The sequence below is a fragment of the Eleutherodactylus coqui genome, chromosome 8, assembly GCF_035609145.1.
Source record: "Eleutherodactylus coqui strain aEleCoq1 chromosome 8, aEleCoq1.hap1, whole genome shotgun sequence".
Classification (NCBI taxonomy): Eukaryota; Metazoa; Chordata; class Amphibia; order Anura; family Eleutherodactylidae; genus Eleutherodactylus; species Eleutherodactylus coqui.
In genome coordinates this window covers 122,091,035-122,107,518 of record NC_089844.1, presented here as the reverse complement: position 1 = coordinate 122,107,518, position 16,484 = coordinate 122,091,035, and the positions used below count along the sequence as shown (strand labels likewise).

At 48.2% G+C, this 16,484-nt stretch overlaps 1 protein-coding gene across 2 annotated transcripts in view; it reads right to left on the bottom strand.

Annotated features, from left to right (window-relative positions):
* The window catches only part of LOC136576772 (BTB/POZ domain-containing protein KCTD5), a 47,447-nt gene extending 41,284 nt beyond the window's left edge, over positions 1 to 6,163 (bottom strand). For both annotated transcript variants that reach the window (XM_066576331.1, XM_066576332.1), the window contains exon 1: positions 5,905 to 6,163. In XM_066576331.1, coding sequence (XP_066432428.1) covers positions 5,905 to 6,135 — 231 coding nt within the window. In that variant the 5' untranslated portion in view covers positions 6,136 to 6,163. The remainder of the gene's footprint in view (positions 1 to 5,904) is intronic.
* Between the last annotated feature and the right edge of the window lie 10,321 nt (positions 6,164 to 16,484).

The following is a 16,484-nucleotide window of genomic DNA, read 5'->3' as shown; positions in this document are numbered from 1 at the left end:
CTGGGAAACCACTAGCGCTCATAATAGCACCCTTAGGGCTCTCACTCGAGCCTCATCTCCCATGCAATGCAGGCATATCTCCCACGTAGGGTGCAAGCAGCAGAAGGCAATGCATTGTGTACTGCTGCATACCTACAAATCCCCATACACTATCTTGGTGTGTACGCTTACACAATGAACGCCAAAACGGTGCACGTTACATTTTTTTTTATGCACACATTTTGCGTGCTGTGTAAGGTTAAAAGTTATGTGAAGTTAGTTACAGCATGTTGCGTGTAATACGCAGTAAACACGCTCGTGCAAGAGCCCTTAGTGTATAGGCTCCAATGCAGATGTTAAGTACTTCGTTGTCCTCCACTGCCCAACCACACAGAGCAAAGAGGCCAAAGACCTATGACTCAGTATGCCAACATCTACCGTTGCTGGCACCAAATTCTGATAGTGGGCATTAGGTGCCACCAGAGGGGAACAGGTCACACCACCAATTCTTTCAGGTATAGCAGATATCCACTATAATAGCAAGTCAGATTATTTTAGACCCTGACATTTTAAGTCTAAACTTGATAGGCTTTAAATGGGGAATCCAGCCAAAAACTTCATGGCCCATGGTCTGTATAGGTCATCAATGCATTATCGCCAAGGACCCACCACTCAGGATCCCAGCGTTTGTCTGATCACCCAGCTTGCTGTTAGTGCAGCGGGGCCAGATGTCATAGGGGACAGAAGCGGAAGTTTCATAGCTGACTTAACTCCCATTGAAGCCAATGGGAGCTGAAACTGCTATTACACTTTCACGTCCAACCCTGATGCCAGAAGTTTAGTAGCCGGCTTCAGCACTTCCGCTGCAGCCCCCTATGACAACATCCAACCCCACAGGCTGACAGCAGTCTGGGCGATCAGCTCATCACTGGGGTTTAACTGTTGATGACCAATTCTGCTTCATGTACAGATGTAGAATCTAGCCTTCTACTCTTACTACATTACTGACCAGCCCTCGCCTACTTCATTAGCTTTATGTTAGTTTCAATGTAAATGTAGTTATTGGCGTTCCCGTCAAGGCTGCTGTTTGTACACGGCTTAGTTACATGAGTGAGGCAAGACGACTACTACTTCCTACTCAAGAGTCCTAAACCGGGCTTGTGGAAACCCCACAACTAGTGCTGAAGAGCGAACCACGATAACATTACATTAACAGGTTCCTCATTACACAAAGTGATAACATTACATTTGTATATGCAATTACTTTGTAAATGGTGAGGACCCCAAAGTGCCAGGACCCCCACCAGTACTGAGCATGAAGGGGCCACAAGGCCACTTTAGCATTGTATCCATTGGTCAGGAGCTTGCAACATGGGTCCCTGTACAGCGGCACTCGAGACCCCCCTCGGCTGTAGGCATCTGAAGGGGACGCAGCACTAAGAACTGTATCCTGATTCACGCCACCAGAGGGGGATATGGCCTCCATTAAACTTCAGTTAGCCAAACCTGCTGTCAGGACTAGACAAATGCCATGTGTAAAGGAGTCACCCAACCCTCCCCATATAGATGATCTATAAGGGAAAGAACCAGCAACATTGAATTTCAACACCTGATTATATTCCTTCCCTGGAAAAAAGCTGCAGCCCGACAGCAGCTTACCTCCCTGTTGCCATGGAAAACAAATGAACACTTGGCCCAACTGATGTCTACGGGGAAGTCGGGAAAAATAGCGGTTGTCCAAATGAATGCTAGTGAGAGTTGTATGGGCACCATCCAGCCAGATGGTCACTTTTTGGGCAATGCAGTGTTCATTACGATATCACAAGACAATGGCGGCTAGCCGAGTCCTGCCAAGGCCATTCTTTGTAATGCAAAAGAAAATGACCGCCACATGACATTATGGTCAACGCATCACCGGGCCTAGAGGTACCCATCTACCAGCGGAGAGCACAGATCATTGGCTGGAGCAGGGACTTGGCACCAATCATGGATTTGGCAATGTCCAAGGTAGGAACATGCCTGCCGGATCATTCATAAAGAACTTTGCTGGCTAATTCCAGGATTAAGAGCCGCGTGCGGAGTGTCTGCGCAGACAATCCGCATGGAAATTCCACAGCAAATCCGTCCCGTGTGAACCCAGCCTTAGAGATCGGCGTGGGTATGGACACTCTAAAGAGGCCCTTCAAATGGCACAATGGGTATTTGAGTTTTGTGCCCCTCCCAATGCACTAAACTCACGATTTTCTAGCCCGTGTGAATGCACTATTTAGGTGTAAACGCAGGCAGCAACCAAACAATCAGCGATAAATCAGATTTTGGCCCAGCGCACACGGGCGTATTTACACTGCGAGACCTGGAGCTCCAAATACAGCCCCATAGGACATGCACTGAAAAATGCATGTCCATGCCCATGAGCGGAAGTCAACTGCGATATTCCGCTTGTGGGTGGAAATCGCAGCAAGTCCTATTTTCAGTACGCCAGCCGGCACATCCACAGCGCAGAGTGAAGACGCTGGACAGGTAAGCCGGAGGGCACTGCAGGGGCACAGGGAGAATCTCGCAGTCAGAATCCGACCTGGCCGTCCGCATTCGGCCCATCACTGATTGGATGTTTCATGCAGGCCTAAAAATATAGTCTGCCGCAAATCCTTTCAAACAGGTGTTGTAATGATTTGCTGGCCATAGAGCGGTGGCAGCAGGGGGCGCCTAGAGGCGCGGTCATCATCCAATCAGTGATCAAAACTACCCTATTGTTCACTGCAAATACATGTCAATTGGGCAACATACAACCGTTACACCAGTATGTGTCGCATGCTCATTCTAGTTCATCTTGTAGTGTAAAAGGCTGTACGGACGGCTTTACATGGGACAACCATCAGCCAAAAGGAGAGAAAAAAAAATGCTTGAAGGAGTGATTCAGTGACCGTTGTCCCATGTAAACACCAACCCCGACAGGGTGCTGAATGAGAAGTCGCTCAGTAGTTACTTTGTTTCATCTCAATGAAAACTAAGCTACAAGTAAGCAACTCAACGTAAACAGGCAATCCATCTCTGAACCACCACCTGTAAAGGGACCAGATGCAGGGGTCCGGAGGAGACCCCCACAAGCTCCACCTCCATTCACTAAAAGACTAGCACTCCTGTGTAAGAGCGATGGGACAACTGCTGCGCACTCCTGGAAGTAGTCCTAAAGGAAGAGGCAGCGATTGTACCATGATATCCAGTAGGTTTGCTGCTCTGCAGATGACCATGTACCATCATATGTAACGGTCTAGCAGCGGTGCTGCTCTCCTCACCCCCACCTGGCATCACATGGGGAACACGCACATAGGGTCTTAATGCTGTGTAAGACATGGAAGAGAAGACCCAACAAAAAGATAATCAGCTTTCAGGACCTCTATGAGTAAGGCCTGGCTCATACGGGCACGCACGGATTCAGCTGCTGAACCCCACAGCCGTATCTGTGCGTGCCCCCAGAAATAGACATTAAAGGCAGTTTACCTCTCCGGATCCAGCATGGGTCTCCTCCGTCGAGGCCGGATCTTTTCTTCAGCACGGCGGATGCATCCAGGCATGTGCATGCAGTGTTTTTTTTAATTCCCTGCTTTCCACAGATCCTTGGCACATCCTCTTTGACAGCTGCGGGTGTGCCGTAGATGGGAAGGCTTCCATTTACTTCAATGGAAGCTGTCTCTGCAGGACTATAGAGCATGCTGTGACTTTTCCCCACGTGCGAGTCGCGCATGCGCGGGTAAAAAAAAAACCCACCAACAACTAAAAAGCCGTTATGTGGGTGCCCTATAGGCGGCTTGATTTGCAGATCTCCCACAAATCAAATTCGCCCATGTGAGACAGGCCTAAGACATGGCAGCGAAGACTATAGTGGATACAACGATGTAGAGCAGCATGGTTCAGAGTTGCACGAGTTAGTCTAGCTGTTCAGTCATGTCCGACTCTTGGATACTCGGTAGGCCGCTCCTCTATGGCTGACTCCAAATTGCCTGATGTCCCATTCTGTGTCCTTCTGGATGATGGCCAGCCAACATGTCTGCCCCGCTTCCTTTACCGCTGACCATTCCAAGTAGCATCTTTTTCCAGAGAATACGCCCTCACGTGTCCAAAGCCAGTCGTCTTTGATCTCACCTTCCAGGGACCCCTCTGGGGTGATACGGTCCCGGACAGCTGTATGGGTGACCCTGGCTGTCCAGGGGATTCCTAGAAGTTCTCCAACACTCCAGCTCCAAAACGCCAATGTTCTTCTGTCTGCAGAGCACAGGGATGGGATAGCGTGTGCTGCGAGGCCGGCCCGACAATGTGGCCTTATGGAGGCAATCCCCTTACTGACCAGACAAGCTCTATACGCAGCCCTTGTATAGAATTAGATGTACTTCAGGTCGGCAGTAAGGGCTCAGTCACACCGGTGGTGGATCTGGTTTGTATTTCTATAAAACCAATGCTAATATTGATTAACACAACACAAAAAAAAGATTCCCCTCTTCGGGCTCCTGCAGACTGGCAAGGGCAATATCAGGGTGTGATTCGTGGCCCGATATCGCCCTCACAATGCTTCTGAAATCCCCTGGATGCGAGGCGGTTTCACATGAAGCGGCCTGGCATCCCTGCGGGGGTTCCCTTCATCCCCAACATGGCTGTCACAGCCGCGGCAGGGAATGGCGATGTGCTCCCACTGTTTAATGGGGCGGGCGCTGCTGCTGTGTGCCCCGTTGAAAGCAATGGGAAATATCGCAGAAAGAAGGGAGGAGATGCTGCCATTGATTTCTCACAGCAGTCAAGACCTTACAGATGAGAATGAAACCGTTGACGATCATTGGCCTCATAAGTCATGCGTTCTCTCTTCGCGCCCGTCTACACAGGTCCTATATTGATCTGTATGAACAGACCAGCGCTGCCCCCTACAGTCTGCGGCTGCTTACAACACTGCAGTGACCACATCTCTGCCCGCTGTTGTGGCACAACTGCCATCACTTCAGCCTTTATGTTTTTTTACATGTAAAAACACAGTGAACGCGGATGCAACACCAACATGAACACACGCGCCAAAGATGCCCACGGGAAGGCACTTACAACTGCCTTTTCACGGACCAAACTGCACGCCCCATGTGAACAACCCCAAGACCTGTCCCCACAACAATACTGCTCATTTCTACAGGGACGCCCGCAGTAAGACAGAGGTTTCCGAGTGGCACGCCCAAACATTCTGTGCCCGGGACCACTCAGCAAGTCACAAGACCTCCTAAAGTATTGCCACTTCCAAGAAATACCCCCCGGCCGTGCCACACGTGACCGTTAGAGGAACTAACCTCAGAGGTGGCGCACAGGTCAGTAAGACAAGTTGGCGGTCAGCACAGAATGCCCACTGATGCCACACAGTAATACAAGTATCAGGGCATTAGAAGAGGCACACGGTGACTAAGACAAGCCAGCGGGCAGCACAGGATGCCCAGTGATGCCACACAATACTACAAGTATCAGGGCATTAAAAGGGGCACACTAAAACAAGCCAGCGGGCAGTATAGGATGCCCAGTGATGCCACACAGTAATATATACACATCAGTGCTTTAGAAGGGGCACACAGTAAGACAAGCCAGCGGGCAGCACAGGATGCCCACTGATGCCACACAGTAATATATACACACACATCAGTGCTTTAGAAGGGGCACACAGTAAGACAAGCCAGCGGGCAGCACAGGATGCCCAGTGATGCCACACAGTAATATATACACATCAGTGCTTTAGAAGGGGCACACTAAGACAAGCTGGCAGGCAGCACAGGATACCCAGTGATGCAACAGTAATACAAACATCAGGGCATTAGAAGGGGCACAGCAGGGTGCACCCACGTGAGCTGTGGCACAGCCCCGCTGGCATCACCCGGCACTCTGCTACTTGTAGTTCCCACCTACCTTGTCAGAGTCCAGGTCCGGGTCCGCCTGACACAAGCGGTACAGGAAGGACTTGGGGTCCCTGCAGAGGGTCTGCCGTGTGGTCAGGAAGCACGTCCCCCCGACGTTCAGCCGGACCCACTTAGACACGCCGCCCGGTGTGCTGCCCCTCTCCCCCGGGGCCGTCACTGCCGCACACCGCCGGCATACCGACGCTGCGGAGCCGTTCAACTCGCAACTATTCTCCGCCATATCCGTCACCAGCCTGCCACTGACAGCCCCGGAAGTGTCCGAGCTTTAATAGCTTCCCCCTCCTGCGGGCTGGGCGCGCTGCTGACGCTCCAGCGGAAGCGTCGTAAGCATGGGGGACGGAATAGGAGGTGACACTCACCGGAAGTAAACACTGGGCGGGAAAATTGGTGATAGTCAGGGGTGCTCGTCCAGCCTTATGGCCGCTGCTCAGGTCAACTCACCCCTCATGGCCGAGGCTAGTGAGCCGTGTAGTCAGGGGAGCTCGTCCAGCCTCATGGCTGCTGCTCAGGTCACCTCACCCCTCACGGACAAGGCTAGTGAGCCGTGTAGTCAGAGTGCTCGTCCAGCCTCATGGCCGCTGCTCAGGTCACCTCTCCCCATATGAATGAGGCTAGTGAGCCATGTAGTCAGTGGTGCTCGTCCAGCCTCATGGCTGCCGCTCAGGTCACCTCACCCCTCATGGACAAGGCTAGTGATCCGTGTAGTCAGGGGAGCACGTCCAGCCTCATGGCTGCTGCTCAGGTCACCTCACCCCTCATGGACGAGGCTAGTGAGCCGTGTAGTCAGGGGAGCACGTCCAGCCTCATGGCTGCTGCTCAGGTCACCTCACCACTCATGGACGAGGCTAGTGAGCCGTGTAGTCAGGGGAGCACGTCCAGCCTCATGGCTGCTGCTCAGGTCACCTCACCACTCATGGACGAGGCTAGTGAGCCGTGTAGTCAGGGGAGCACGTCCAGCCTCATGGCTGCTGCTCAGGTCACCTCACCACTCATGGACGAGGCTAGTGAGCCGTGTAGTCAGAGTGCTCGTCCAGCCTCATGGCTGCTGCTCACGTCACCTCACCCCTCATGGACGAGGCTAGTGAGCCGTGTAGTCAGAGTGCTTGTTCAGCCCCATGGCCGCCGCTCAGGTCACCTCACCACTCACGGACGAGGCTAGTGAGCCGTGTAGTCAGAGTGCTCGTCCAGCCTCATGGCCGCTGCTCAGGTCACCTCACCCCTCATAGACGAGGCTTGTGAGCCGTGTAGTCAGGGGAGCACGTCCAGCCTCATGGCCGCTGCTCAGGTCACCTCACCCCTCATGGACGAGGCTAGTGAGCCGTGTAGTCAGGGGAGCTCGTCCAGCCTCATGGCCGCTGCTCAGGTCACCTCACCCCTCATGGACGAGGCTAGTGAGCCGTGTAGTCAGGGGTGCTCGTCCAGCCTCATGGCCGCTGCTCAGGTCACCTCACCCCTCATGGACGAGGCTAGTGAGCCGTGTAGTCAGGGGAGCACGTCCAGCCTCATGGCCGCTGCTCAGGTCACCTCACCCCTCATGGACGAGGCTAGTGAGCCGTGTAGTCAGGGGAGCACGTCCAGCCTCATGGCCGCTGCTCAGGTCACCTCACCCCTCATGGACGAGGCTAGTGAGCCGTGTAGTCAGGGGAGCACGTCCAGCCTCATGGCCGCTGCTCACGTCACCTCACCCCTCATAGACGAGGCTTGTGAGCCGTGTAGTCGGGTCACCTCACCCCTCATGGACGAGGCCTGTTGTGGGCTTAGGGACACAACGAATTTTAGCGATTTTCATTTCCACTTTTCAAGAGCCATAACTTTATTATTTTTCCGTTGACGTGGCCGTATGAGGGCTTGTTTTTTGCGTGGTGAACTATAGTTTTTATTGGTACCATTTTTGGTTGCATATAACGTATTGTAAAACTTTTATTCTTTTTTTGGAGAGCAGGGAGAGAAACACATTCTGCCATTGTTTTTAATTTAATTTATTTTTTTTGCAGCGTCAATCAAAAAAACAAATGACGCGATACATCTTTTTCTGCGAGTCGGTACGATTACGATAACAAAGCCATATTTTTGGGGGGTTGTCCACTTTTGCATAATAAACCCCCTTTTAAAAAAAAAAAAATATATATAATTATTTTTGAATCGTTGCATTCAAAGTCACACAACCTCTTTATTTTTCCATGGACGGAGCTCTGTGAGGGCTTGATTTTTGCGTCAGGAGCTGTAGTTTTTATTTTTCCCATTTTGAAGTATATACGTTTTTTTTAGATGCGCTTTTTGGGAGGTAAAATGAGTAAAATAAGCATTTTGCTTCTGTTTTTTTTTTTTTTTTTTAACGATTTTCGCTTCGCAGAATAATTAGTGTGCTCCAATTATGTTAGATACCACAGATGTGAGGTTTTTCTTAAATTTTTAATTTTTTTTATTCAACTAGGGGAAAATTGGCCAAAAAAAGGTTTTTAATTATTTTTTTTGTTTTCTACACTGTTTATGTTCCTGAAGGGGACCGAATCCATAGTAGCTATGATAAAGCATTGCAGGACATCTGTACTTGCCGTGATCTACATAGATCATGGTGTGTAAGGGGTTAACAGCAGGGGTCGCCGTCCTGATGCACCCCCGCTGTTGCAGCAGGAGACCGGGTATTGGTAACAGCTGTCTCCCTCTGTCGGATGGCGCGGGATTAGAGACGAGCGAGCACCCAAATGCTCGAGTCCCTGTTATTCGAGTCGAGCTTTTCGTAAAATTCGAGAGCTCTACTCGAGTAACGAACCCCATTGACTACAATGGGAGACTCGAGCATTCTTGTATGTGGGACGCCGGGTGCCGAGTTTTTTTTTTTTCTTTCCTAGGTGTCTCTCTTTCTCCTCTCTCTCTCCCCCCAAAATTTGCCAATGACACACGCTGCGGCGGGGAGGAGCCAAAAACTGGGACGGGGTCGAACACGGCTTGATGCTTATTCGAGTAACGAGCACCATCGAGTACATCATTTGGCTGTGCTTGCTCTCTTTATTGCACGTGTAAAAGATAACGGGTAGGCATTGGCCCCTATTTGTAATCATAATGTGCTTGATGTCAAGTTATTGTGTGCTATATCTGTAGTCTCTGTGCGGTGATGAGCTCTCTTTCATGGTGTCTGTGAGCAGCGACGTATTTACAGCTCACGCTGCCTTAGATGCTTTATATGGGTCAACTACCAACTCTTAAAAATCGCTGAAATTAGCAATTTTCAGCAATAGTTAGAAATGCTATCTTTTCTCCTTAGGGAGAGCACCTAGACGGGGAGTGAGGAGACTCAGGCAATTCATGCTCCTCTGGGTAATATGCAAATAAGGGAGATGGAATAATACCTCCACAGTGCCACTTATTGGAAGGCAGCATTCCTTCAAGCTAAAGTTAGACTGTTTATACAAGCCTTGTAACAATGACTGGGAATTAAAATGGGAATTAAAAGCAAAGCCAGACTCCATGTACAAACAGCCGTTTCAAGGTGCCCTTTATCAATGTACAGTAGGAGTCTTAGTAGAGTCCCAGGCCTCTCATTAGCAAAGCCAGACTCCTGCTTCACACTGATGAAGGGCAAATACCCTGAAACAGCTGTCTGTACATGGAGTCTGGCTTTGCTTTTAATTCCCAGTCATTGATATAAGGCTTGTATAAAGAGTCTAACTTTGGTTTGAAGGAATGCTGCCTTTCGATAGGTGGGACTGTGGAGGTGTTATTACATCTCCCTTATCAGCAATAGTTGTCACATGTAAACACGGGACAGATGGAGAACTGAGCGAGATATTGCTCAGTAGTTGTTAGTTGCTTCATTTCAACTCACTGAAACTTAGCAGCCAGTGAGCAAGTTTTCGCTCAGTATGAACAGGCAGTTCATCTTTGAACGACTGCATGTTCACAAAGAATGGGTGGCCAGAAGAGATGTCCAGCGTGCTCCACCTCCACTTACTTAATGACTATCATTCTTGTGTGAAAGCGCAGGAGCAACAGTCATCAGTTACAGTTGTCAATTATCACCATGATTTACTCTTGTATGAGCAACTGTAATGATAAGTAGGCAGGGTGAGGGTCCTATTGCATGAGTGTTAGCACTCACATGGTCACAATAATCGATGGTCTAAACCTGCGGCCTGGAAATTAGCACTATTACACCAGTGTTAACATAGGAAGAGAGAAACAATATTCATCAATTGTTACACGGTACAAATACTTATTGGTGATACGACTGATAAATGTTCTCCCTCATCACACAGACTGCCCCTTGTTACTCCCCATCCAATCACAGAGACTGCACCTCATTGTTCCCCCCCAATCACAGAGACTGCACCTCATTGTTCCACCCAATCACAGAGGCTGCATCTCATTGTTCCCCCAATCACACAGACTGCACCTCATTGTTCCCCCCAATCACACAGACTGCACCTCATTGTTCCCCCAATCACACAGACTGCCCCTTGTTACTCCCCATCCAATCACAGAGACTGCACCTCATTGTTCCCCCCAATCACAGAGACTGCACCTCATTGTTCCCCCCAATCACAGAGACTGCACCTCATTGTTCCCCCCAATCACAGAGACTGCACCTCATTGTTCCACCCAATCACAGAGGCTGCACCTCATTGTTCCCCCAATCACACAGACTGCACCTCATTGTTCCCCCCAATCACACAGACTGCACCTCATTGTTCCCCCAATCACACAGACTGCCCGTTGTTACTCCCCATCCAATCACACACACTGCACCTCATTGTTCCCCCCAATCACACAGACTGCACCTAATTGTTCCCCCCAATCACACAGACTGCACCTCATTGTTCCCCCCAATCACACAGACTGCACCTCATTGTTCCCCCCAATCACACAGACTGCACCTCATTGTTCCCCCAATCACACAGACTGCCCCTTGTTACTCCCCATCCAATCACAGAGACTGCACCTCATTGTTCCCCCCAATCACAGAGACTGCACCTCATTGTTCCCCCCAATCACAGAGACTGCACCTCATTGTTCCCCCCAATCACAGAGACTGCACCTCATTGTTCCACCCAATCACAGAGGCTGCACCTCATTGTTCCCCCAATCACACAGACTGCACCTCATTGTTCCCCCCAATCACACAGACTGCACCTCATTGTTCCCCCAATCACACAGACTGCCCCTTGTTACTCCCCATCCAATCACACACACTGCACCTCATTGTTCCCCCCAATCACACAGACTGCACCTCATTGTTCCCCCCAATCACACAGACTGCACCTCATTGTTCCCCCCAATCACACAGACTGCACCTCATTGTTCCCCCCAATCACATAGACTGTACCTCATTGTTCCCCCCAATCACATAGACTGCACCTCATTGTTCCCCCCAATCACACAGACTGCACCTCATTGTTCCCCCCAATCACACAGACTGCACCTCATTGTTCCCCCCAATCACACAGACTGCACCTCATTGTTCCCCCCAATCACATAGACTGCACCTCATTGTTCCCCCCAATCACACGGACTGCACCTCATTGTTCCCCCCAATCACACATACTGCACCTCATTGTTCTACCGAATATCGCACAGACCTTCCCTTATCTGCCCCATATTGAACAGACTTCCCCTCATCAGTCTCACGCTCCGAGGCTTGCTGCTGCTGTCCATCGCTGGTTTGACAATACACATGGCATCACTGTGGATGTATGTTTTTGGCCTTCTCTCTTTTTCCATCCTCTCTTCTAGGTGGGAGCTGGGTGAAGGACCAATCGGATGATAGAGGCAGTGTTACAGCGCAGAGGTGGAAACGCTAACATCCTCACTCCACTCCATGCGCTCTCCAGTGCCCAGTGGCAAATACAGGCAAGCCTTTGAGGGCATAGACTACTACTGTCACGTTCTGTGCAGCTTCTTGGGGGCAGTTAAACAGTGGCCAGAATTTGTATTATCCAGCAGATATGAAGGTCCATTCAGAAGCGTTTTTTTCTTTTTCAGAAGGTTTGCTCCCCTCCCCCCAACCTCTTGAGAAGTGTTCCTAACCAGGGTTGCCAAATATCCAGGAATTTCTTTGGATAGTCTGTAAAAAATAGGGCAATTTTGTCCAATGTCCGTGAAAAAAATATATATGCGGCTATCATTTTTATTTTGAGACCGATGGTACTTGAGCAGGATATTCCGACTGTAACTATCACTTTATAGCTCACAGTAAATACTGTTTATGAGTTGTCATTATCTGACCTATAAACATACATCACTTATCATTTTTATCATTTATTACAGTCTTCCAATTTGTCTGTAAAAAAGAATGGTGGCCGTCCGTGATTTTTGGATAAATTCCGACAAAAGAAAAATTCAGGTTGGCAACCCTGTTCCTAACTTCAATGCAAAAAACAACATTCCTGATCTAAAAGTGATATTTCCCCACTGGATATATTCTGCATGACCACATCTGAAATATACGATTTGCTTTTGTAACATTGTAAAAAGGATATAGGAGAACTAGAGAAGGTGCAACGTTAGATGACTAGATTAGTAAATATGGTGAGAGGTCCTATAATGAGAGTCTTAAAATGTTGGACCTGTTCAGCTTGTTAAAAAAAGCTGTCTTAGTGTGCATTCCCACGAACGTATATCGGCTCGGTTTTCACGCCGAGCCGATATACGTCGTCCTCATCTGCAGGGGGGGGGGGGGGGAGGATGGAGGAGCCAGGAGCAGGAACCGAGCTCCCGCCCCCTCTCTGCCTCCTTTCCCCCCCTCTGCACTATTTGCAATGGGGAGAATTAGCCCCGCCCCTGTCCCGCCTCCTTTCATTGCAAATAGTGCAGAGGGGGCGGAAGCTCAGTTCCTGCTCCTGGCTCTTCCATCCTCCCCCCCCCCTGCAGATGAGGACACGTATATCGGCTCAGCATGAAAACCGAGCCGATATACGTTTGTGTGAATGCAGCCTTAGGGAACATTCACACATACCGGATATTGGGGTGGTTGCACGTCCCAATAATGTGCCCCTCTCAGACTCTATTAATTGGGTGAAATCTCTTTGATTGCATCATAGAGGCATCTAGTGGTCAACAAGCTCTACACAAACGGAAGAAGAGGTCACTACACACAAGGAGCCTCCAAGAGTCTTTTATAGGCCATGAGGGAACCAGTTATATGGCTTCGGGTGCCAAGACCGTTCATCTAATCACCACAACTCTAATCATTTGTATATCTGCTTGAGATGTAACTACAGGATGAGTTTTGCTGCAAAATGACAGCTTTTTTTTTTTTACAAAGAATGTATTACTGTGTTTTCCAAATATGAACAAGATCATGCTCGGATGTAAACATTGAAGAGGCTGCGGTTCTTGTAGGAGAGGGGCAGCCCCTTCAGTCAGCTGGTTCGGCAAGGAATCTGAGCAACGGATCCTCACCGATGAAATATTGATGGCCTATCCTGAGGATAGGCTTTCAATTATTAACGGCTGGATAAGCCTTTTATGTAACTATATAAATACCAATTTAACCCTAGAATATCAAACGAATGAGGGTCCAGTCAGAAGTGTTTGCTGGGACAAGTGTGAAGAATGAAGGTCCCCAACCTTTCGAGAAGAACCTAACTTCAATAAAGATATTTCAATTCTAGAGTTATGTGTGGCTCAGTTTTGTTACCCGTTCATATGTGTACGGTATTACTTTTCTAGCTCTAAATGTTTCTGCCTTCCACTTCTTTCATGTTTTCTTTTTGTATTTTTCCCTCTTGGTTAGGAGTTAGTTTCTCTATAAATGGTATCCCAAGCAGCTCAACTTCTCCTGCTACAAGATAACAAAGATTAGGGAATTGAAATGATGTTGTTCATCAGTCATTCTGCAGGTGTGGACCCACAGTGCCATTGACCAATTTGATTTTGGGCTGCTCCTAAGGGCTGCACCTAGGGGTTCCCTGGTTTCACACTTTCACAATTTTCTGAGAAATTTGGTCTTAGCTGTAGGAGCTCCTAGGCCATTACTCAAAGAATAGTCAAACTACTAACGACGACCTGTCCGTCAATGCACAACTGGGTTTGTGAGTGACTTACATGCTCTGGGCCCCTGATCACATGATAGTGATGTCATCAAAGGTCCTTCATCCCCAGTGAGGGAGTTACATTCTCCGCCACTGATTACATGACGGTGACATCATCACAGGTCCTGTATGCACAGGGCTGCTGTCCAGCTAAGTGTTCGTTAGTATTCCATAGCAACCAAGGCTGCAGAGGGTTTGTAGTCCACCCATAATTTACAGAAGGATGCAGGACCTTTGATGATGTCATTATCATGTGATAAGCAGCTGAGCATGTAACACTGTCTATGGCGATTGAGGATCTTTGATGACGTCACCATCAAGTGATCAGGGACGGAGCATGATGGTGACGTCATCACAGGTCCTTCATCTACAGTGCTGTGCTGCTTCTGACCCTGTTGTATGGGATGAACAATGTATGTAGCAGTGCTGTGTATGTGGTGTGCATGTAGCACAGCTGCTGCACCAGCAGAAACACTTGTACTATAATTTCCTAATAATTACTAGTCTTAATATAATGGTCAGCTGACAGACAAACGAGTAGCACCTTAGAAAGTTAAGAAGGGACAGGCACGGTTGTAATCAATATTATACGCTGTGGTCAGGACAGATGTAGTTATTGAAAAAGTAGGAGACAGACAGAGGGTCAGGGCAAGCATCAATCTGATAAATTGTAGTCAAAGACCAAGCCAAGGTCAGATCAAGATAGGCAGAAGCCAAGAAAGCTGCCTGAACAGGCACTGGTCTAAAGCAGAAACTAGTATCACCTCTAAACAACCAACATAACCTATTGCCTGGGCATCCTCCAGTGGGAGGGGGCCTTAAATAACCAACTAAGTGTCCGGATTAGTTGGGCTTGGAAAAGCTAGGTGCGCATGCTGACTCTTTTACCCCTTAGTGGCCAAGCCTGTTTGTGCCTTAATGACCAGGTCAAATTTTGGAAATCTGACATGCATCACTCTAACATAGAATAACTCTGTAAAGGTTTTGCATATGCAAGTGATTCTGACATTGTTTTTTTGCGACATATTATACATCATTTAGGTGGTAAGAATAGTCCAATAAGAATTTGGGTATATTTATTAAAAGTGCCAAAATTGCGAACATTTTGAAAAAATGGTCATATTTTCAATTGCAATATCTCAAATATGTGCAAACACACTGTACATATTTTCGCTAAGATATATTTCTATCTGTTTACTTTATTCTGGACGCACTTTTGAAAAACTTTTTTTTTAACCATTTAGGAGACATTTTGGAGGAACACTTTGTTTTCCTGCACCAAGTCAAGATTGCAAAGGCTCATAGGTGTCAGAATGATAGATACCCCCACAAATGACCCCATTTAAAAATTACACCCCTAAGTGTATTCACTGAGGGGGTCAGGAGTATTTTGACCTCACAGTTTTTTTCATGAGTTAATGCAATTTATAGGAGAAAAAATAATTTTTTTTTTGCAATCGTAATTTTAAAGGCAGTTTTTTTTCTATAGTGCACAGGAAAATGAGGATTTACACCCCGAAATGGATCCCATGTTTGTCCTGTGTTCAGAAACATACCCATTGTGGCCCTCATATTGTGTCCATATGCACAACGGGGCCCAAAATGAAAGGAGCAGCCGGTGGTTTTCAGAACAGATAATTTGCTTGAAGGCATTTCAGGCCCCATTGCCCACTTGTAGAGACCTTGAGCGGCTAAAACAATATAGAACCCTCACAAATGACCCCATTTTGAAAACTACACGCCTTAACAAATTCATCTAGGGGTGTACTGCATATTTTGACCCCACCGTTTTTGAATAAATATAAGCAAAGCAGAAGGAAAAAAAATAACGATTTTCATTTTTTTGACAATTGTGTCATTTTAAAAATTCTCTTTTTTTTTTCGTACAACACACATATAAATGAAGACTTGCACCCCAAAATGGATACCCCTGTGTCCCATGTTCAGAAACATTGTAAGCCCAATCTACTAACAGGATACATGGCCAGGCCTATAATGGAGGGAACACTCATTGGCTTTCAGGGCACAACTGAATAAATTCCAGGCCCCATTGCTCACTTGTGCGGAAAAAAAATGGACTCTCTGAAAATAATCCCCCCTCCCCCTCCCATCCCTTTTGGCATTCCCTAAATCTTAGATAAAAGTAATAATGCAAAATGTGTGGTATGTCCGAAGACAGGGGTAATTACGGGGGCCCAATTACAGGGTCCCAGTTGGGATGGGCACATTGGGCAATAAAACCAGGTATCCCTCCTCCTCCCATGCTTTTTGGGGGGTATTTCTTCACCTCAGTGGCAGGTGATGAGGGTAGAAAGTGGCACTCCGTGAGGCTCTGTAATCTTGCTGAGCTGCAGTGGTCTCACACAGAAGGTGTTCAACAAGCTGCTCCTTGAGCGTTCCTGGGGCTTCTTGTAAATTACGTATTACAGGTAGCGATCTGAATAGGGCTGGGCTCACACGGCCACATGTGGAATCCGCTTGCTGTGAGCCCGGCTGTGACCCTGCGTGCGGCCACGTAATGTACTGCGCATAACTGCTT